The sequence below is a fragment of the Lithobates pipiens genome, unplaced genomic scaffold (assembly GCF_037356315.1).
Source record: "Lithobates pipiens isolate NorthernLeopardFrog02 unplaced genomic scaffold, aLitPip1_a1.2 Scaffold_19, whole genome shotgun sequence".
Taxonomy (NCBI): domain Eukaryota; kingdom Metazoa; phylum Chordata; class Amphibia; order Anura; family Ranidae; genus Lithobates; species Lithobates pipiens.
This window is the reverse complement of record NW_027507764.1, coordinates 10,086,637-10,109,280: the sequence shown is the minus strand read 5'-3', so window position 1 is coordinate 10,109,280 and position 22,644 is coordinate 10,086,637. Positions and strand designations below refer to the sequence as shown.

Sequence of the window (22,644 nt, the reverse complement as noted above, 5' to 3'; positions counted from 1 at the left end):
AGCCTCGCTCAGCGGAAGAGAGACGACTGCATTCATTGGACGTTGTCTGGTCAAGGTTTATTTGTCTAGATCTGTGGAGATCCTCCTATTTTGTTTTTCCAAAAGGACCCAAGAAGGGGGAGGCGGCTTCCATTGCCAATTGGGTCCATCAATTGATCATTTAGACCTATGGGCTGAAACATAAAGCTCCTCCCTTTAGGATGAGAGCTTATTCTACCAGGGGTATAGGAACCTCCTGGGCTTTTCGCTATTCAGGTATCTGTGGTTCAGGTTTGTTCATGGTCTTCAGTCCAAACATTCACAATATTTTATCAAGTGGATGTTCAAGCAACCGAGGATTCGGCTTTTGGCCGCAGTGTACTGCAGGCTGCCGTATACGGTCTGATGGCTATTGTTTGGCAGGGTGTCTCCCTCCCCTCAAAGCTACTGCTCTGGGATGTCCCAGCAGGTAATGAATATTAGCCTGACTCTGTGTCCCATGATTTATTAAAAAGAAAATAGTATTTTTTCATCATACCTGTAAAAATCATTTTCTTTGAGTACATCATAGGACACAGAGATCCCTCCCCTCTTTTTTCAATATTCAGTGCTTGCTACAAAACTGAAGTACTTCCTGTATGGGAGGGGTTATATAGGGGATCACTTCCTGTGTAAAGACCTTTGGTCTATCGGTGTCCATGCACCTGGAGATGGAGTATAAGGCTTCATGCACACGAGACGCAGATGCAAACGCTGCTGGACACATGTTGAAACCGGCGTTTAGAAACGCGCGTTTTGCCGCGATTTTTACCGCGATTTAGCGGCGTTTTACCGCGTTTTACCGCGTTTGCGTCTAGAAGCGTTTAGTTAAGCTAACATCATAGACCCTCCCCAGCTCAAAAATTAACTATTTCAGCAATTTTGTGAGACCAGAGTGAGTAGCAGCAGCTGTGAGAGCTGCAGTGTACTTGTATTTAGCGTGTCACTTGCCACGGCACCTGCCACAAGTTGTGGATTGTCCACTTGCCACGTGACTTGCCACATCACCTGCCACGTCACTTGCCATGTCATCTGCCACAAGTTGTGGATTGTCCAACTGCCACGTCACCTGCCACAAGTTGTGGATTGTCCACTTGCCACGTGACTTGCCACATCACCTGCCACGTCACTTGCCACGTCACCTGCCACAAGTTTTGGATTGTCCACTTGCCACGTCACTTGCCACAAGTTGGGGATTGTCCACTTGCCACATCACCTGCCATAAGTTGTGGATTGTCCACTTGCCACGTCACTTGCCACATCACCTGCCACGTCACTTGCCACGAGATGTGGATTGTCCACTTTCCACGTCATCTGCCATGCCACCTGCCACAAGCTGTGGATTGTCCACTTGCCATGTCACCAGCCACATCACCTGCCACAAGTTGTGGATTGTCCACTTGCCACGTGACTTGCCACATCACCTGCCACGTCACTTGCCACATCACCTGCCACAAGTTGTGGATTGTCTACTTGCCACGTCACTTGCCACATCACCTGCCACGTCAATTACCACGTCACCTGCCACATCACCTGCCACGTCACTTGCCACGTCACCTGCCACAAGTTGTGGATTGTCCACTTGCCACGTGACTTGCCACATCACCTGCCACGTCACTTGCCACGTCACCTGCCACAAGTTTTTGATTGTCCACTTGCCACGTCACTTGCCACGTCACTTGCCACAAGTTGGGGATTGTCCACTTGCCACATCACCTGCCACAAGTTGTGGATTGTCCACTTGCCACATCACCTGCCACGTCACTTGCCACGAGATGTGGATTGTCCACTTTCCACGTCATCTGCCATGCCACCTGCCACAAGCTGTGGATTGTCCACTTGCCACGTCACCAGCCACATCACCTGCCACAAGTTGTGGATTGTCCACTTGCCACGTGACTTGCCACATCACCTGCCACGTCACTTGCCACATCACCTGCCACAAGTTGTGGATTGTCTACTTGCCACGTCACTTGCCACATCACCTGCCACGTCACTTGCCACGTCACCTGCCACAAGTTGTGGATTGTCCACTTGCCACGTCACCTGCCACGTCACCTGCCACAAGTTGTGGATTGTCCACTTGCCACGTCACTTGCCACGTCACCTCCCACAAGTTGGGGATTGTCCACATCACCTGCCACGTCACTTGCCACATCACCTGCCACAAGTTGTGGATTGTCCACTTGCCACGTCACTTGCCACATCACCTGCCACGTCACTTGCCACAAGATGTGGATTGTCCACTTTCCATGTCACCTGCCATGCCACCTGCCACAAGTTGTGGATTGTCCACTTGCCACGTCACCAGCCACATCACCTGCCACAAGTTGTGGATTGTCCACTTGCCACGTGACTTGCCACATCCCCTGCCACGTCACTTGCCACAAGTTGTGGATTGTCTACTTGCCACGTCACTTGCCACATCACCTGCCACGTCACTTGCCACGTCACCTGCCACAAGTTTTGGATTGTCCACTTGCCACGTCACTTGCCACGTCACTTGCCACAAGTTGGGGATTGTCCACTTGCCACATCACCTGCCACAAGTTGTGGATTGTCCACTTGCCACGTCACTTGCCACATCACCTGCCACGTCACTTGCCACGAGATGTGGATTGTCCACTTTCCACGTCATCTGCCATGCCACCTGCCACAAGCTGTGGATTGTCCACTTGCCACGTCACCAGCCACATCACCTGCCACAAGTTGTGGATTGTCCACTTGCCACGTGACTTGCCACATCACCTGCCACGTCACTTGCCACATCACCTGCCACAAGTTGTGGATTGTCTACTTGCCACGTCACCTGCCACAAGTTGGGGATTGTCCACATCACCTGCCACGTCACTTGCCACATCACCTGCCACAAGTTGTGGATTGTCCACTTGCCACGTCACTTGCCACATCACCTGCCATGCCACCTGCCACAAGTTGTGGATTGTCCACTTGCCACATCACCAGCCACATCACCTGCAACAAGTTGTGGATTTCCACTTGCCACGTGACTTGCCACATCACCTGCCACGTCACTTGCCACATCACCTGCCACAAGTTGTGGATTGTCTACTTGCCACGTCACTTGCCACATCACCTGCCACGTCACTTGCCACGTCACCTGCCACAAGTTGTGGATTGTCCACTTGCCACGTCACCTGCCACGTCACCTGCCACAATTTGTGGATTGTCCACTTGCCACGTCACCTGCCACAAGTTGGGGATTGTCCACATCACCTGCCACGTCACTTGCCACATCACCTGCCACAAGTTGTGGATTGTCCACTTGCCACGTCACTTGCCACATCACCTGCCATGCCACCTGCCACAAGTTGTGGATTGTCCACTTGCCACGTCACCAGCCACATCACCTGCAACAAGTTGTGGATTTCCACTTGCCACGTGACTTGCCACATCACCTGCCACATCACTTGCCACGTCACCTGTCACAAGTTCTGGATTGTCCACTTTCCACATCACTTGCCACCTGCCATGTCACTTGCCACAAGCTGTGGATTGTCCACTTGCCACGTCACTTGCCACGTCACCTGTCACGTCACTTGCCACGTCACCTGCCACAAGTTTTGGATTGTCCACTTGCCACGTCACTTGCCACGTCAGCTGCCACGTAACTTGCCACAAGATGTGGATTGTCCACTTGTCACATCACCTGCCACATCACTTGCCACATCACCTGCCACGTCACCTGCCACAAGTTGTGAATTGTCCACTTGCCACGTCACTTGCCACATCACCTGCCACATCACTTGCCACGAGATGTGGATTGTCCACTTGCCACGTCACTTGCCACGTCACCTGCCATGTCACTTGCCACGTCACCTGCCACAAGTTTTGGATTTTCCACTTGCCACGTCACTTGCCACGTCAGCTGCCACGTCACTTGCCACAAGATGTGGATTGTCCACTTGTCACATCACCTGCCACATCACTTTCCACATCACCTGCCACGTCACCTGCCACAAGTTGTGGATTGTCCACTTACCATGTCCCTTGCCACGTCCCCTGCCACGTCACCTGCCACAAGTGGATTGTCCACTTGCTACATCACTTGCCACATCACCTGGCACAAGTTGTGGATTGTCCACTTGCCACGTCCCTTGCCACGTCCCCTGCCACGTCACCTGCCACAAGTGGATTGTCCACTTGCCACGTCACCTGCCACGTCACCTGCCACAAGTTGTGGATTGTCCACTTGCCACGTCACTTGCCACGTCACCTGCCACAAGTTAGGGATTGTCCACATCACCTGCCACGTCACTTGCAACATCACCTGCCACAAGTTGTGGCTTGTCCACTTGCCACGTCACTTGCCACATCACCTGCCATGCCACCTGCCACAAGTTGTGGATTGTCCACTTGCCACGTCACCAGCCACATCACCTGCAACAAGTTGTGGATTTCCACTTGCCACGTGACTTGCCACATCACCTGCCACAAGTTGTGGATTTCCACTTGCCACGTGACTTGCCACATCACCTGCCACATCACTTGCCACGTCACCTGTCACAAGTTGTGGATTGTCCACTTTCCACATCACTTGCCACCTGCCATGTCACTTGCCACAAGCTGTGGATTGTCCACTTGCCACGTCACCTGTCACGTCACTTGCCACGTCACCTGCCACAAGTTTTGGATTGTCCACTTGCCACGTCACTTGCCACGTCAGCTGCCACGTCACTTGCCACAAGATGTGAATTGTCCACTTGTCACATCACCTGCCACATCACTTGCCACATCACCTGCCACGTCACCTGCCACAAGTTGTGGATTGTCCACTTGCCACGTCACTTGCCACATCACCTGCCACGTCACTTGCCACATCACCTGCCACAAGTTGTGGATTGTCTACTTGCCACGTCACTTGCCACATCACCTGCCACGTCACTTGCCACGTCACCTGCCACAAGTTGTGGATTGTCCACTTGCCACGTCACCTGCCACGTCACCTGCCACAAGTTGTGGATTGTCCACTTGCCACGTCACTTGCCACGTCACCTGCCACAAGTTGGGGATTGTCCACATCACCTGCCACGTCACTTGCCACATCACCTGCCACAAGTTGTGGATTGTCCACTTGCCACGTCACTTGCCACATCACCTGCCATGCCACCTGCCACAAGTTGTGGATTGTCCACTTGCCACGTCACCAGCCACATCACCTGCAACAAGTTGTGGATTTCCACTTGCCACGTGACTTGCCACATCACCTGCCACATCACCTGCCACGTCACCTGCCACAAGTTGTGGATTGTCCACTTGCCACGTCCCTTGCCACGTCCCCTGCCACGTCACCTGCCACAAGTGGATTGTCCACTTGCCACATCACTTGCCACATCACCTGGCACAAGTTGTGGATTGTCCACTTGCCACGTCCCTTGCCACGTCCCCTGCCACGTCACCTGCCACAAGTGGATTGTCCACTTGCCAAGTCACCTGCCACGTCACCTGCCACAAGTTGTGGATTGTCCACTTGCCATGTCACTTGCCACGTCACCTGCCACAAGTTAGGGATTGTCCACATCACCTGCCACGTCACTTGCCACATCACCTGCCACAAGTTGTGGATTGTCCACTTGCCACGTCACTTGCCACATCACCTGCCACGTCACTTGCCACAAGATGTGGATTGTCCACTTTCCATGTCACCTGCCATGCCACCTGCCACAAGTTGTGGATTGTCCACTTGCCACGTCACCAGCCACATCACCTGCCACAAGTTGTGGATTTCCACTTGCCACGTGACTTGCCACATCACCTGCCACATCACTTGCCACGTCACCTGTCACAAGTTGTGGATTGTCCACTTTCCACATCACTTGCCACCTGCCATGTCACTTGCCACAAGCTGTGGATTGTCCACTTGCCACGTCACCTGTCACGTCACTTGCCACGTCACCTGCCACAAGTTTTGGATTGTCCACCTGCCACGTCACTTGCCACGTCAGCTGCCACGTCACTTGCCACAAGATGTGAATTGTCCACTTGTCACATCACCTGCCACATCACTTGCCACATCACCTGCCACGTCACCTGCCACGAGATGTGGATTGTCCACTTGCCACGTCACTTGCCACGTCACCTGCCACGTCACTTGCCACGTCACCTGCCACAAGTTCTGGATTGTCCACTTGCCACGTCACTTGCCACGTCAGCTGCCACGTCACTTGCCACAAGATGTGAATTGTCCACTTGTCACATCACCTGCCACATCACTTGCCACATCACCTGCCACGTCACTTGCCATGAGATGTGGATTGTCCACTTGCCACGTCACTTGCCACGTCACCTGCCACGTCACTTGCCACGTCACCTGCCACAAGTTCTGGATTGTCCACTTGCCACGTCACTTGCCACGTCAGCTGCCACGTCACTTGCCACAAGATGTGGATTGTCCACTTGTCACATCACCTGCCACATCACTTGCCACATCACCTGCCACGTCACCTGCCACAAGTTGTGGATTGTCCACTTGCCACGTCCCTTGCCACGTCCCCTGCCACGTCACCTGCCACAAGTGGATTGTCCACTTGCCACATCACTTGCCACATCACCTGCCACAAGTTGTGGATTGTCCACTTGCCACGTCCCTTGCCACGTCCCCTGCCACGTCACCTGCCACAAGTGGATTGTCCACTTGCCACATCACCTGCCACAAGTTGTGGATTGTCCACTTGCCACGTCACCTGACACAAGTTGTGGATTGTCCACTCGCCACGTCACTTGCCACATCCCCTGCCACAAGTGGATTGTCCACTTGCCACGTCACTTGTCACGTCCCCTGCCACAAGTGGATTGTCCACTTGCCACGTCACTTGCCACGTCACCTGCCACAAGTTATGGATTGTCCACTTGCCACGTCACATGCCAGTCACCTGCCACAAGTTGTTGATTTTCCACTTGCCACGTCACCTGCCAGGTCACTTGCCGCGTCACCTGCCAGGTCACTTGCCACGTCACCTGCCACAAGTTGTGGATTGTCCACTTTCCACATCACTTGCCACTTCACCTGCCACGTCACTTGCCACAAGTTGTGGATTGTCCACTTGCCACATCACTTGCCACCTGCCATGTCACTTGCCACAAGTTGTGGATTGTCCACTTGCCACGTCACTTGCCACCTGCCATGTCACTTGCCACAAGTTGTGGATTGTCCACTTGCAATTGCAATTGTTTAAAATATTTTTCTAATGGTTTTTCATCATTTGCAATCATTTTTGAGATTTTTAATGTAAAAAAAAAGGTCACCTTTAAAAACGCATATAAACGCAAACGCGGCTAAACGCGGTAGCGGCGTTTTGCCGCGTTTTACCGCGTTTTGCGTCTGAAACGTGGAAATTTTTGTTTCTGAACGCATTTTTTTGCTTCTGGAAAAACGAGACTAAACGCAACTGCATAAAAACGGAAAAAAACGAGACTGTGTGCATGGACACATAGGATAACATTGAATGAGTTCAGGGGCAGTTGAAAAAACTGTCCAACTGCATCTGAACGCGCGTTTAACTGCGTCTCGTGTGCATGAGGCCTAACCCAGCAGGTAATGAATATTAGCCTGACTCTGTGTCCCACGATGTACTCATACAAAAGGACTTTACAGGTATATATGAGGAAAAAATCCTATTTTTTTAATACATCAACATGTCTTCTGTAGCAATTGTATACAGTGCCTTGAAAAAGTATTCATACCCCTTGAAATTTTCCATGATTTGTCATGTTACAACCAAAAACGTAAATGTATTTTATTAGGATTTTATGTGATAGACAAACACAAAGTGGCACATAATTGTGAAGTGGAAGGAAAATGATAAATGGTTTTCCAAATTTTTTACAAATAAATCTGTGAAAAGTGTGGGGGGCATTTGTATTCAGCCCCCTTTCTTCTCATACCCCTAACTAAAATCGAATGGAACCAATTGCCTTCAGAAATCACCTAATTAGTAAATAGAGTCCACCTGTGTGTAATTTAATCCCAGTATAAATACAGCTGTTTTGTGAAGCCCTCAGAGGTTTGTTAGAGAACCTTAGTGAACAAACAGCATCATAAAGGCCAAGGAACACACCAGACAGGTCAGGGATAAGGTTGTGGAGAAGTATAAAGCAGGGTTAGGTTATAAAAGAATTTCCCAAGCTTTGACCATCTCACGGAGCTCTGTTCAATCCATCATCGGGAAATGGAAAGAGTATGGGCACAACCGCAAACCTACCAAGACATGGCCGTCCACCTAAACTGACCGGGCCGGGCAAGGAGAGCATTCATCAGAGAAGAGCCAAGAGGTTCATGGTAACTCTGGAGGAGCTGCAGAGATCCACAGCTCAGGGGGGAGAATCTGTCCACAGGACAACTATTAGTCGTGCTCTCCACAAATCTGTCCTTTATGGAAGAGTGGCAAGAAGAAAGCCATTGGAGAAAGAAAGTCATAAGAAGTCCTGTTTGTAGTTTGTGAGAAGCCATGTGGGGGAGGGGGCAGCAAACATGTGGAAGAAGGTGATCTGATCAGAGGAGACCAAAATGGAACTTTTTGGCCTAAAAGCAAAACGCTATGTGTGGGGAAAACTAACACTACCCATCCCCCTGAACACACCATCCCCACCGTGAAACATGGTGGTGGCAGCATCATGTGGTGGGGATGGTTTTCTTCACCTGGGACAGGGAAGCTGGTCAGAGTTGATGGGAAGATGGATGGAGCCAAATACAGGACAATCTTAGAAGAAAACCTGTTAGAGTCTGCAAAAAACTTGAGACCGGGGCAGAGGTTCACCTTCCAGCAGGACAACGACCCGAAACATCCAGCCAGAGCTACAATGGAATGGTTTCCATCAAAGCATATTCATGTGTTAGTCACAGTCCAGACATAAATCCAATTGAGAATCTGTGGCAAGACATGAAAATTGCTGATCACAGACGCTCTCCATCCAATCTGACAGAGCTTGAGATATTTTGCAAAGAAGAAGAATGGGCAGAAATGTCCTCTCTAGATGTGCAAAGCTGGTAGAGACATCCCCAAAAAGACTTGCAGCTGTAATTGCAGAGAAAGGAGGTTCTACAAAGTATTGACTAAAATGCCCCCCCACGTTTTAACATATTCATTTGTAAAAAAAAATTGAAAAACCATTTATCATTTTCCTTCTACTTTCCAATTATTCGCCACTTTGTGTTGGTCTATCACATAAAATCCCAATAAAATACATTTACGTTTTTTGGTTGTAACATGACAACATGTGGAAAATGTCAAGGGGTGTAAATACTTTTTCAAGGCGCTTTATGCTTTATTATATTTGCATTTGCTATATTTTTTTCTGTAAAAGCGGAGTTACCCTTTTTTTGGTGCACAGCACATATCTGAGGTATTTATCTACGCTAAATACTTACATAGGGGGGTACTACATTTGTGAACTGACTTTACTAAGGACAGGTTTTTTTTTTTTTTTTTTTATTTTTTTTTTACTTTCTAAAAGTTCCTTATTGTAATTGTCTGCAGACTTGGAGTCCGCACTACTTCGTCCTGACCAGCAACAAGATCTATTACTCCGAGGAGACCTCCCCATACCAGTCCAACGAGGATGAGGAAGAGACTGAGCCAAAGGAGGTGAGAGTGCCGGAGGAGAGAGATGTATAAATCACTGTTTGGGGGAAATCTGATTGTCTTGCAGACACGTAATTCGGTTGGATTAGAAGGACCCATAGGTACCTCCTACTTTTCTGTTCATGATAACAGATTACAATATACAGACCAGCTGAGTGCGTCCATTGCCAGCCAACTGGGCTTGCCGCAGACTGGCTAAAATCTGTTATTGGGCCAGATGTGGGTCTTGGGATATATTTTGGAAACCCCTGCTCTGGAGGAAGGTAAAACAAAGCCCCCCATGGGTAGATATCCACTGTACATGTGGCGGTGACTATGTAAACTTTTTAAAATGTATTTCCTTTGCAAGTTTATATGTGAAGACCTCAGTCCCCAGATTATAGATTACGTATATTAAGCCATATTTCTTGGATGGTTTCAGCATTCTTTGTGTGTGTGTATATGTATGTATGTATGTGTATAAATATATATATATATATTTATATATATATATATATATATATATATATATATATATATATATAAATAATACAGTATCTCACAAAAGTAAGTACACCCCTCAGTCACATTTTTGTAAATCTTTTCTTCTATATTTTCATGTGACAACACTGAGGAAATGACACTTGTCTACAATGTAAAGTAGTGAGTGTACAGCTTGTATAACAGTGTAAATTTCCTGTCCCCTCAAAATAACTCAACACACACAGCCATTAATGTCTAAACCGCTGGCAACAAAAGTCAGTACACCCCTAAGTGAAAATGTCCAGATTGGGCCCAATTAGCCATTTTTCCTCCCCGGTGTCATGTGACTCGTTAGTGTTACAAGGTCTCAGGTGTGAATGGGGAGCAGGTGTGTTAAATTTGGTGTTGTCGCTCTCACTCTCTCATACTGGTCACTGGAAGTTCAACATGGCACCTCATGGCAAAGAACTCTCTGAGGATCTGAAAAAAAAAGAATTGTTGCTCTACATAAAGATGGCCTAGGCTATAAGAAGATTGCCAAGACCCTGAAACTGAGCTGCAGCACGGTGGCCAAGACCATACAGCGTTATAACAGGACAGGTTCCCCTCAGAACAGGCCTCGCCATGGTCCGCCAAAGAAGTTGAGGTCACGTGCTCAGCGTCATATCCAGAGGTTGTGTTTGGGAAATAGACGTATGAGTGCTGCCAGCATTTCTGCAGAGGTTGTAGGGGTGGGGGTCAGCCTGTCAGTGCTCAGACCATACGCCGCACACTGCATCAAACTGGCCTGCATGGCTGTCATCCCAGAAGGAAGCCTCTTCTAAAGATGAAGCACAAGAAGCCCGCAAACAGTTTGCTGAAGACAAGCAGACTAAGGACATGGATTACTGGAACCACATCCTGTGGTCTGATGAGACCAAGATAAACATATTTGGTGTCAGATGGTGACAAGCGTGTGTGGGGGCAACCAGGTGAGGAGGACAAAGACAAGTGTGTCTTGTCTACAGTCAAGCATGGGGGTGGGGGTGTCATGGTCTGGGGCTGCATGAGTGCTGCTGGCACTGGGGGGCTACAGATCATTGAGGGGACCATGAATGCCAACATGTACTGTGACATACTGAAGCAGAGCATGATCCCCTCCCTTCAGAGACTGGGCCGCAGGGCAGTATTCCAACATGATAACCACCCCAAACACACCTATTGAAGTATTGAACCCGCTAACTGAAATGTATTTAATACTTCGTATAAAATTCTTTGTTGGTAATGACAGTTTCAAAAAGCTTTCGCATGCATTTTAACCACTTGACATCCGCACTATGGCCAAATGACGGCCACAGTGCAGATGTGAAATCCCTCGGCCCGTCCCGGCCCCTTACCATCTCAATGACAGCTGATCACATGATCAAAACAAAAGCTTGTGATCTTTTTTTTTTTTTCTCCTCACGTTGACAGCGGAGGAGAAAAAAAAAGCAAATCACCGGCTCATCTTAAAGGGACATCGGTCCCGAAACAGAAGAGGCAATTATGCCTCATAATTTCCATCTGAAAGTGCCACCTATCAATGCCCACCAGTGGCGCCAATCAGTGTAACCCATCAGTGCCCATCACTGCCACCCATCGGTGCCCATCACTGCCACCTCATCAGCGTACATCAAGGACGGTCAAAAATTACCCGTTTTAAAATTTTAGAGCAAAATAAAAAAAAAATCTTTTTTTTTTAATTCGGTCTTTTTACGTTTTTTTTTTTTAGTAAAAAATAAAAATCGCAGAGGTGATCAAATACCATCAAAAGAAAGCTCTATTTGGGGGAAAAAAATGATAAAAAAATATAATTTGGGTACAGTGTTGTATGGCCGCGCAATTGTCATTCAAAGTGCATTAGCGCTGAAAGCTGAAAATTGATCTGGATAGGAGGGGGGTTTAAGTGCCCAGTAAGCAAGTGGTTAAAATAAAGTGTGTGGACTCATTCACATAGAATGCATAAGGGTAAACCCTGCAGCCTTTAAAACCACTTTAACCCCTTCCCGGCCCATAAAGGATTCTAAAAGCCCAGAGGCTGGCAGTCCAGTCATGTGACTGCTGTGATTGGCGGTCACAGCGGTCACACGATCAGAAAGCTCCTGATCGCCAGTAAAGGGGGGGGGGGGGGGGCTGTGATGTGAAGTGGGAACTGAAGACATTGATGTAAAGGGGGGAGGGCTGTGATGTAATAGGGGTCTGTGATGTGAGGGGTGAACTGAGGACATTGATGTATAGGGGGGGGGGGGGGCTGTGATGTGAAGGGGAAACTGAGGACATTGATGTAAAGGGGGAGGGCTGTGATGTAATAGGGGTCTGTGATGTGAAGGGGGAATTGAGGAAATCATGTATAAGGGGGGCTGTGATGTGAAGGGGGAACTGAGGACATTGATGTAAAGGAAGGAAAAGTTTACTGACCACTCCCCCGTGAATATTAATTTAACATCCCTCTCCCTCCCCCACTCTAAGGCCTTGTTCACACTTACCGCAGTCTTTGCCACGACTCTGAAAAGTGTTCTGCGATGAATAGATGGTGGTTGACAGGTGGCTGGGAGGTGATAAGTCACCTCCTCACCTACTGTTTGACCCTCCAAAGGGGGGGGGGACTCTGACAGGGACCCTGATGTAAGGGGGTGCATTGATGGTGACCCTGATGAAGGAGGGGCATCGATGGGGACCCTGATGTAAGGGGGGATTTCATGCGGACTCTGATGTAGGAGGGGCATTGATGGGGACATTGATGTTAGGGGGGACAATAATGGGGACCTTGATGTAAGGGGGGGCATTGATGGGACCCTGATATAAGGGGAGGGTCAATGATGGGAACCTTAATGTTAGGGGGGACAATAATGGGGACCTTGATGTAAGGGGGGCATTGATGGGACCCTGATATAAGGGGAGGGTCAATGATGGGAACCCTAATGTAAGGGGGGGACAATGGGGACCTTAATGTAAGGGGGGGCATTGATGGGGACCCTGATGTAAGTGGGGGCATTAATTGGGACTCTGATGTGGGGGAGCATTAATGGTGACCCTGATGTTGGAGGGTGGGCATTGATGGGGACTCTGATGTAAGCGGAGGCATTGATGGTAACCCTGATGTAAGGGGGGCATTAATTGGGACACTGATGTGGGGGGGGGCATTGATCGGGACCCTGATGTAAGGAAGGGCATTGATGGGGACTCGGATGTTGGGGGCAGTGGGGGGGGGCATTGATGGGGACCCTGATGTAAGGGAGGACATTGATGGGGACTCTGATGTTGGAGGGTGGGCATTGATGGGGACCCTGATGTAAGGGAGGACATTGATGGGGACTCTGATGTTGGAGGGTGGGCATTGATGGTGACCCTGATGTAAGGGGGGGGGGCATTAATTGGGACACTGATGTGGGGGGGGCATTGATCGGGACCCTGATGTAAGGAAGGGCATTGATGGGGACTCAGATGTTGGGGGGCGGTGTGGGGGGGGGGCATTGATGGGGACTCCAAGTAAAGCTTATTCATTCATTTAAAAAAAATAAAAATTTCCCCGGCCTATGAGTGTTTGTAAAATATACAATGTGGCCCTCGTACTGAAACTTTTTTTTTTTTTTTTCTTGCAGGAATTAAATAATAACGAGCTGCACTTTAGCAAGAAGTGGTTCCACGGGAAACTGGGCGGAGGACGCGACGGGCGCCAGATTGCTGAGAAGCTGCTGCACGAGTATTGCACGGAGACCGGAGGAAAAGACGGGACGTTCCTAGTGCGGGAGAGCGAGACGTTTGTGGGCGACTACACCCTGTCCTTCTGGTGAGACCTTCTTGGGGGGGGAGGGAGGGGGGGGGGCGTTTACCAAAAAAACAGAACAGAAGAGTCAGAAAATTTCGACATGGGGACGTTTTTGTCACACGGATGACGTTTAGTGATAAATACGTTTCCTGCAGACAATAAGCAACAAATGATCATCCAACGATTAAATCAAACAAATATCGCACACTGCGAACGATAGCTCTGATCAAGCAAAGTACAATTTTGAAAGCTACTGACCAGCCATATGTTCGTTGCGGGGGGGGCAAAATTTTTATTGATCATTTGGTATTGATTGTGTAAAGATTGCTTATGGTTTATATTTTCTGGATGCATAATTATTATGGAATAATATGGAAAAGAGAATAGCAAAGTGGGACTTTATATGAGGCGGCGACCTGGTACGGTCCCGTGCCTCCACCCCTATCTAGTTAGAAAGACAGGGGACGGGGGGAGGGGGACTTTAAATGAAGCACGTGGGTATAAAAATTAAAATTTATTGGTATATACTGGTAATATAATACATAATGGTAATCGTGTCACATATTAAATAACCATTAATGTAAACCCATACAGTGGAACCTCGGATTAGGAGCATACTCCGTTCCAGGAGAATGCTTGTAATCCAAAGCACTTGCATATTAAAGCGAGCTTCCCCATAGAAGTCAATGGAAACAAAGATAATTCGTTCCGCATTGAATTCTATTACATGCAATACTGCATGTGGCCAGAGCTGGGGTGGGGGCGCCAGAGAGCTTCGAAAAATACTCGGGGACAGCTCGGCCGAACTCGGAAAGGCTCGGAAACACTCGGGAACAGAGTATTTCCGAGTCATTCCGAGTATTTCCAAACCGTTCCAAGTGTCCCCAGCACCCCCCTGTACCTCTGGCCAAATGCGGTACTGCACCTCCGGCCAAATGCGGTACTGCACCTCCCTTGAATTCTGCTCGTTTTGCGAGACAACACTTGCAAACCGAGTCAGCATTTAAAAAGAAAAGTTGCTCATCATTCAAAACGTTCGTTAAAGAGGAAGTAAACCCTGATGAGTTTATTTCCTCTTTCATTCCCTGCAAAGGTAAAGCATAATGGACTACTATGCATCGCATAGTAGCCCATTATGTGTCACTTACCTGACACAGGAGCCAGCGAAGTCACCGCTGTCCCCTGTAGTCTGGCGCATCTATCTTTTCGGTGGGGTCTCGCAGCTCCGCCGCTGTCATTCGGCGAAGCCGCGATGCCGTCACTCCCGCGCATGCGCACGGGAGCCGAGACGCGCAGCATTGCGCGGCATCTTCGTCATCGACGATGCCACGCTCAGTGCGCCTGCGCGGCGCTGTCTACCGCGCATGCGCGGTAGACAGCGTGCCCGTCTTCGGGCAAATATCTCCTACACCGTATAGGTTTGGGAGATATTTCTTGCACCTACAGGTAAGCCTTAATCTAGGCTTACCTGTAGGTCAAAGTTGTTTGTAAGGGTTTACAACCACTTTAACCGCGTTACTCGTAAACCAAGGGTTCCACTGTATGTGCATACAATGGAGGCAAAGGAAGCCACATGATTGCACATAGTTAATCACATAAGCCTGAGCATAACCTGGTAAGGCATGAAATGGATTAAGACACAGCATATAACATCTCTACGCGTTTCGTCGATGAATCTACTCTTCAGGAGCATAAACGTGGATTTAGTTTGAAGTGTACTGATAAAAAGGATTTCTGTAAGGTCTGACCCCGTCAAGAAAAAAAGGGGGGGGGGGGTATACATATCGAAATAGAAATAAAACTAGTATGACCCCCTCGCTCTGAAATACTTACAGCTGTAGCTAGATGATAAGGGTATGGCATTTGAGATTGGAGACCACCCTAAGGGCATCACCGCTGGGAACTGAGGTGGTGTGGGCGGCCTGAAGCCCAACAAGGACGGCCTCCGGGGAGGACAAGTGGCCAGGAAGGGAGAATAGTCGTGAGTGACCACGAGTGCTAAAACATCAAAAGAGGAACTGCTTAAAGCATGGCATAAATATAACGTGTAATAATACATCCTATATGTGGTAAAGGACAGGACAGGTGAATAGATAGTGTAGGCGAGTAACCAAGCTGGTGAAAGATAGAAGTCAAAACACCAAAAAGGTAGGCAAGAACCCACACCTGACACGTGATCATAAAGAATAATTGTGAGTGTTAAGTTACCAAATTGTCTGTTGCTGGAATATAAAAACCTAGAATCCAAAATTGTGTAGAGGAAGCCAGAAACAGCAGATGGGACCACCAAGGTAGATGAGCCGTCCAAGAATGGCGCCTATAAGGGCACGGCCACCACACTCCCACCAACGTCACATAATGCCGCGTACAAACGAGAGGACTTTTCGACGGACTAGGTCCGACGGTTTTCCCGATGGACTTTCGGTGGAGTTCCGACGGACACTTTCCGAACTAACGGACTTGGCCACACACAAGCAAGTCGGATTCGAATGCGATGACGTACGACCGGACTAGAATAAGGAAGTTCATAGCCAGTAGCCAATAGCTGTCCTAGCGTTGGTTTACGTCCATCGGACCAGCATACAGACGAGCAGACTTTTCGACAGACTTTCCGTGGAGTTCCGACGGACACTTTCCGAACAAACGGACTTGGCCACACACAAGCAAGTCGGATTTGAATGTGATGACGTACGACCGGACTAGAATAAGGAAGTTCATAGCCAGTAGCCAATAGCTGCCCTAGCGTTGGTTTACGTCCATCAGACCGGCATACAGACGAGCGGATTTTTCGACGGACTTTCGGTGGAGTTCCGACGGACACTTTCCAAACGGACTTGGTCACACACAAGCAAGTCGGGTTCGAATGTGATGACATACGACCGGACTAGAATAAGGAAGTTCATAGCCAGTAGCCAATAGCTGCCCTAGCGTTGGTTTACGTCCATCGGCGGGGCATACAGACGAGCAGATTTTTCATCCGGACTCGAGTCCGTCGGAAAGATTTGAAACATTTTTTTTTCTAGGTCCATCAGAGACAATACTGTGTGTATGTGTGTGTGTGTGTGTGTGGGGGGGGGGGGGGGGGGGGATGTAGAGGATATGCTATGCAGGGGGATCCGGGGGCACTACTGAGGGGAGGGAGGACACTTCTATGGGGGGGGGGGTGGTAGATAGCGCTGCGTCATAGGTTTTGGTAAGCATATTGTCTACTGAAGGGGTTTCCTATTAGACTAAAGCAGATCCTCCCACTTTGACCTGACTTGGAAACATTTGGACCCGTACCTTTTTTTGTTTTATTTTTATTTTACTGAAGTTTCATTATAAAGAATCTTCCTCTTTCTCTCTCTCTCTCTCTTCCTACAGGCGCTCCAACCGGGTCCAACATTGCCGCATCCACTCCAGACAAGAAGCCGGCACCACCAAGTTCTACCTGACTGACAATCTGGTATTCGACAGCCTGTACAGCCTTATCAGCCATTACCGGGAGGTGCCGCTGCGCTGCAATGAGTTTGAGATGCGCCTGACGGACCCGGTGCCGCAGCCCAACGCCCATGAGAGTAAAGAGTACGCTTTGTCCCGCACCCTTTTCTGGAGAGTTATCGGAAGTATAGGGCAGACCAACCACAATCCTAGGTCCTTGGGTCTTGTAGGTCCAAGGTGCTTCTACTAGCCCTGCAATCTACAGCTCCTCATATTACATTGTGGCCCTTCAGAATGGCCCCTGATGCCCATATTGGGTAAACCTGTGTCTCCTTTCTTTCCTTGAGGCGGGATGGAACTTGGTGCTAGGGCCACAAAGCAAATTAAAGTGCCTGAAATTCTGGGCTCCACCTGTCAGCCATTTTGTTGAAGCCCGCAACTCATTGCCATGAGTTTTACCTCCCTTGGGGGGTGCCAACTTGTCCTGGGCTCCCCCATGCACAGTACCGACACATACCCAATGGGAAATCCAGTCCTGGTGGCTGGACAGTTGAATGGAGAACTTGGGTTGAGACCTATTTGTCCAAGAAGTCTTGTATAGTCAACATGGCTTTATAGACCATTGGTATCCCATGCATTCTACCTGACAGCCCCCCCCCCCCTTATTACCCCACTGTATAACACACTGAAATGCCATTGTATTTTGGGGCACTATCAAACTGACCCAATGGGGCCTGGGCCCAGTAAAGGAGTACTGCCTGTACCTACAATATGTAGAGCCACTAAGCAAATGTAAAGTGCCTGCAATTCTGGGCTCCACCTGTCAGCCATTTTGTTGAAGCCCGCATCTCATTGTGGCCCTTCAGAATGGCCCCTGATGCCCATATTGGGTAAACCTGTGTCTCCTTTCTTTCCTTGAGGTGGGATGGAACTTGGTGCTAGGGCCACAAAGCAAACTTAAAGTGCCTGCAATTCTGGGCTCCACCTGTCAGCCATTTTGTTGAAGCCCGCATCTCCTTGCCCATGAGTATTACCTCCCTTGGTGAGCACCAACATGTCCTGGGCCCTTATGCGCAGTGCCGACACATACCCAATGAGAATCCAGCCCTGGTGGCTGGACAGTTGAGTGGAGAACTTGGGTTGAGACATGATGTGTCCATGAAGTCTAGTAGAGTCAACAGGGCTGTCTTTCTAAATCATTGGGACCCCATGCAGTCTACCTGACAGGGCCCCCCTTATCAATCCCATTGTATAACACACTGAAATGCCACTTTATTTTGAGGCACTATCAACATGAACCAATGGAGCCTTGGCCCAGTAAAAGAGTACTGCCTGTACCTACCTACCTATAGGTGGTCCTGAGTGTAAAAGTTTCTCCATTTGGGATTTTTATGTTTTAAAGTAAAGTTAACATTGAGGCCATGAAACCTGTTTTCAGTCCAACACTTTGCCAAATTGCCAATAGACTTGTGCAGAATGGAAAAATTTGTTTTGTTTCGGATCGTTGCGTTAAGTTACTCATTCCATTTTGGTGCATTTCATAACGAAATTCAATAGTATTTATTTATTTTTATTTTTTCGGATTTTAATTTTTCCAACAGATTTAAAGTATTTAAATCAAATTCGAAGTATTATTCAAATCAAATTTGAATAAAAAGAATCTAAATGATCCTCATTCATTCTGAAGAATAGCTGGTTCTATCCTATTGAAATTTCAGAAGACTGCTATATTCTTTCTATTTTGTTTAATATTTTCCTTTATTTTCTATTCTATTTTGTTTTCCTTTCTATTTTTTTTTTATTTTCTATTCTATTCTGTTTTAGTCTAACCTTTTTGAATTTTGAAAGACCGCTATATTCTATTTTATTTTTTTCAAAATTCGAATTTTGAAGTTCAAATTTGTATAACCACCATATTCTTTCTATTTTCTTTTCTTATCTATTCTATTTTTTTCTATTTAATTTCTATTCTTTTCTTTTCTTTTATATTCTGTTCCTTTCTTTTCTATTCTATACTTTTTTTTTTGGCTATTCTATTATTTTATTTCATATTCTATTCTTGTTTTATTCTATCCTTTTCTTTTTGCAATTAGAATTTTAGAAGACGTCTATATGCAAACACATTGTTTACATTTTAAATGTTGTTTTTCAAATTCCTTTTCGAATTTGATTCAAATACATCGCCATTTTTTCTATTCTATTCTGTTTTATTCAAATCTTTTTGAATTTTGAAAGACCGCTATATTCTATTTTATTTTATTTTTTTTTTTATTTTTTTAAATCGAATAGACAAAGTTTATTGAATTTGTCAAAATAAGCATATACAGAAAAGAGAAAAAAGAAAAAAAAAGAAAAAAGATAAAAAACATGCTATTTAGGATAACATAAGCAGAAATAAGGGTTATTATTATCTAATATGAGTGACATACCCTGGTCAGCAATAACATTGTTAAAGAAAGGATCTGGAGACTTGGGAACAATTCTATTTTATTTTATTCAAAATTCAAACTTTGAAGTTCATACATGTAAGATCGCCATATTCTTCCTATTTTATTCTAATCTATTCTATTTTTTTTCTATTTTATTCGTTTCCATTCTTTTTTTTTTATTCTATTTTATTTTATATTCTTTTCTTTTACTTTATATTCTATTCCATTCTTTTCTATTCTATGCTTTTTTTTGGCTATTCTATTATTTTATTTTATATTCTATTCAGTTTTATTCTATTCTTTTCTTTTTGCAATTATAATTTTAGAAGGCGTCTTTATTCAAATATACAGCAATATCTTTACATTTCAAATTTTTTTAAAAATTCCTTTTCGAATTAGATTCAAATACATTGCATTTTTTATATTCTATTCTGTTTTATTCTAATCTTTTTGAATTTTGAAAGACCGCTATATTCTATTTTATTTTATTTAAAATTCAAACTTTGAAGTTCATATTTGTAAGACCGCCATATTCTTCCTATTTTATTCTAATCTATTCTATTTTTTTCTATTCTATTTGTTTCCATTCTTTTTTTTTTATTCTTTTTTTTTATATTCTATTCCTTTCTTTTCTATTCTATACTTTTTTGGCTATTCTATTCTTTTATTTTATATTTTATTCTGTTTTATTCTATCCTTTTCTTTTTTGCAATTATACTTTTAGAAGGCATCTTTATTCAAATACACAGCAATATGTTTGCATTTCAAATTCATTTTCGAATTTGATTCAAATACATCGCTATATTTTCTATTCTATTCTGTTTTATTAGAATCTTTTTGAATTTTGAAAGACCGCTATATTCTATTTTATTTTATTCAAAATTTGAACTTTGAAGTTCAAATTTGTAAGACCGCCATATTCTTTCTATTTTATTCTAATCTATTCTATTTTTTCTATTCTATTCGTTTCCATTCTTTTTTTTTTATTCTATTTTATATCCTTTCTTTTATTTTATAGTCTATACTTTTTTTGGCTAGTTTTTTCTTTTCTTTTCTATTCTATTCTGTTTTATTCTATCCTTTTCTTTTTGCAATTATAATTTTAGAAGGCGTCTTTATTCAAATACACAGCAATATGTTTACATGTCAAATTTTGGTTTTCAAATTCCTTTTTGAATTTGATTCCAATACATCACTATATTTTCTATTCTATTCTGTTTTATTCTAATCTTTTTGAATTTTGAAAGACCACTATATTCTATTTTATTTTATTCAAAATTTGAATTTTGAAGGTCAATTTGGAAGACCGCCATATTCTATTTTATTCTAAACTATTTTATTTTTTCTATTCTATTCTTTTCCATTTTTTTTTATTCTATTTTATTTTATATTCTATTCCTTTCTTTTCTATTCTATACTTTTTTTGTGGCTAGTCTTTTCTTTTTATATTCTTTTCTGTTTTATTCTATTCTATTTTATTCTTTTTTGAAATGAGAATTTTAGACGACGTCTATATTCAAATACACAATCTTTAAAGAAATCAGCAATATGTTTCCATTTCAAATTTTGTTTTCGAGTTCCTTTTCCTTTTCGAATACGTCGCTATTTCAGGCAAATTTTTGTTTCATTTTTTTCTGTTTTGCTTAAATTCATTACTACTATAATTCAGAAATTACTCCAAGTAACAAAAATTTTGTCCGAATTTTCAATTTGAAACAAAACGAACCGCACAAAATTGGGGCAAATTAAACTGAGCATGTGGTGGAAAAATTCTGACTTTGTGTGAAAATCCCCTGTCAAAACGATCGATGGATCCAGAGTCCAGAGAGAGGTAGCTGAAGTTATGTGCAGATCTACAAAGCTTTTGATTATTATGGTATGTCATCTTCCTCCTCCTTACTTTTCTTTGCCCCCGTCAGGTGGTACCACGCCAGTCTCACCCGCCTGCAGGCAGAGCACATGTTGATGAGGGTCCCTCGCGATGGGGCGTTCCTGGTGCGCAAGAGGAGTGAACCGAATTCTTATGCAATTTCCTTTAGGTGAGAATGAGAATAGGATTTGGAGCGTGAAAGGGGGGGGGGGGCAGAGCGGGTTCTACAAAGGGGCGCTCCTTGGTCTGGGGTTCTGATATTCTTTCAAGATTCAAGTATTGATAAATAAGACCAATATGGACACACCACACGGGTCTAACAAAAGTCAATCAATGTGGAGCGTGTGGTACTTCTGGTCCTTCTGCCCCACTGCTGCAACCCCCCCCCCCCCCCCACCGTTCTAACCGGCCGCTATCAAAATGACAGTCGGGTGTTACTATGTAGACACAGCTACTGCTGCCCAAAAAAAAAAAAAATGTGCAGACAGGAGATAGGGGGGTACAGAATAACATTGTTCATAAACATTGTTCACACAGGACATAGAGGGTTACAAAGTAGCATTGTTTATAAACATTGTTCAGATGGGAGAGAGAGATACAAAGTAGAACTGTTTATAAACATTGTTCAGACAAGAGATTGAGAGATACAATGTAACATTGTTTATAAACATTGATCAGACAGGAGATAGAGATACAAAGTAACATTGTTCATAAACATTGATCAGATGGGAGATAGAGAAATACAAGGTAGCATTGTTTTTAAACATTGTTCAGATGGGAGATAGAGAGAGAGAGATACAAAGTAGCATTGTTTCTAAACATTGTTCAGACAAGAGATTGCGAGATACAAAGTAATATTGTTTAGAAACAGTGTTTATAAACATTGTTCAGACAAGAGATTGAGAGATACAATGTAACATTGTTTATAAACATTGATCAGACAGGAGATAGAGATACAAAGTAACATTGTTTACAAACATTGATTAGACAGGCGATAGAGATACAAAGTAACATTGTTCATAAACATTGATCAGACAGGAGATAAAGTGATACAAAGTA

General features: G+C 45.4%; 1 protein-coding gene across 3 annotated transcripts in view; it reads left to right on the top strand.

Moving 5' to 3' along the window:
* Positions 1-22,644, top strand: part of LOC143995805 (1-phosphatidylinositol 4,5-bisphosphate phosphodiesterase gamma-1-like) — a 232,094-nt gene that overhangs the window by 142,706 nt on the left and 66,744 nt on the right. For all 3 annotated transcript variants that reach the window (XR_013277479.1, XM_077490518.1, XM_077490519.1), the window contains exons 16-19: positions 9,513-9,620; positions 13,700-13,887; positions 17,230-17,430; positions 21,635-21,754. Coding sequence is in view for 2 of the 3 variants with exons in the window: in XM_077490518.1 (XP_077346644.1) it covers positions 9,513-9,620; positions 13,700-13,887; positions 17,230-17,430; positions 21,635-21,754 (617 nt within the window). In the remaining variant the exon portion in view is untranslated. The remainder of the gene's footprint in view (positions 1-9,512; positions 9,621-13,699; positions 13,888-17,229; positions 17,431-21,634; positions 21,755-22,644) is intronic.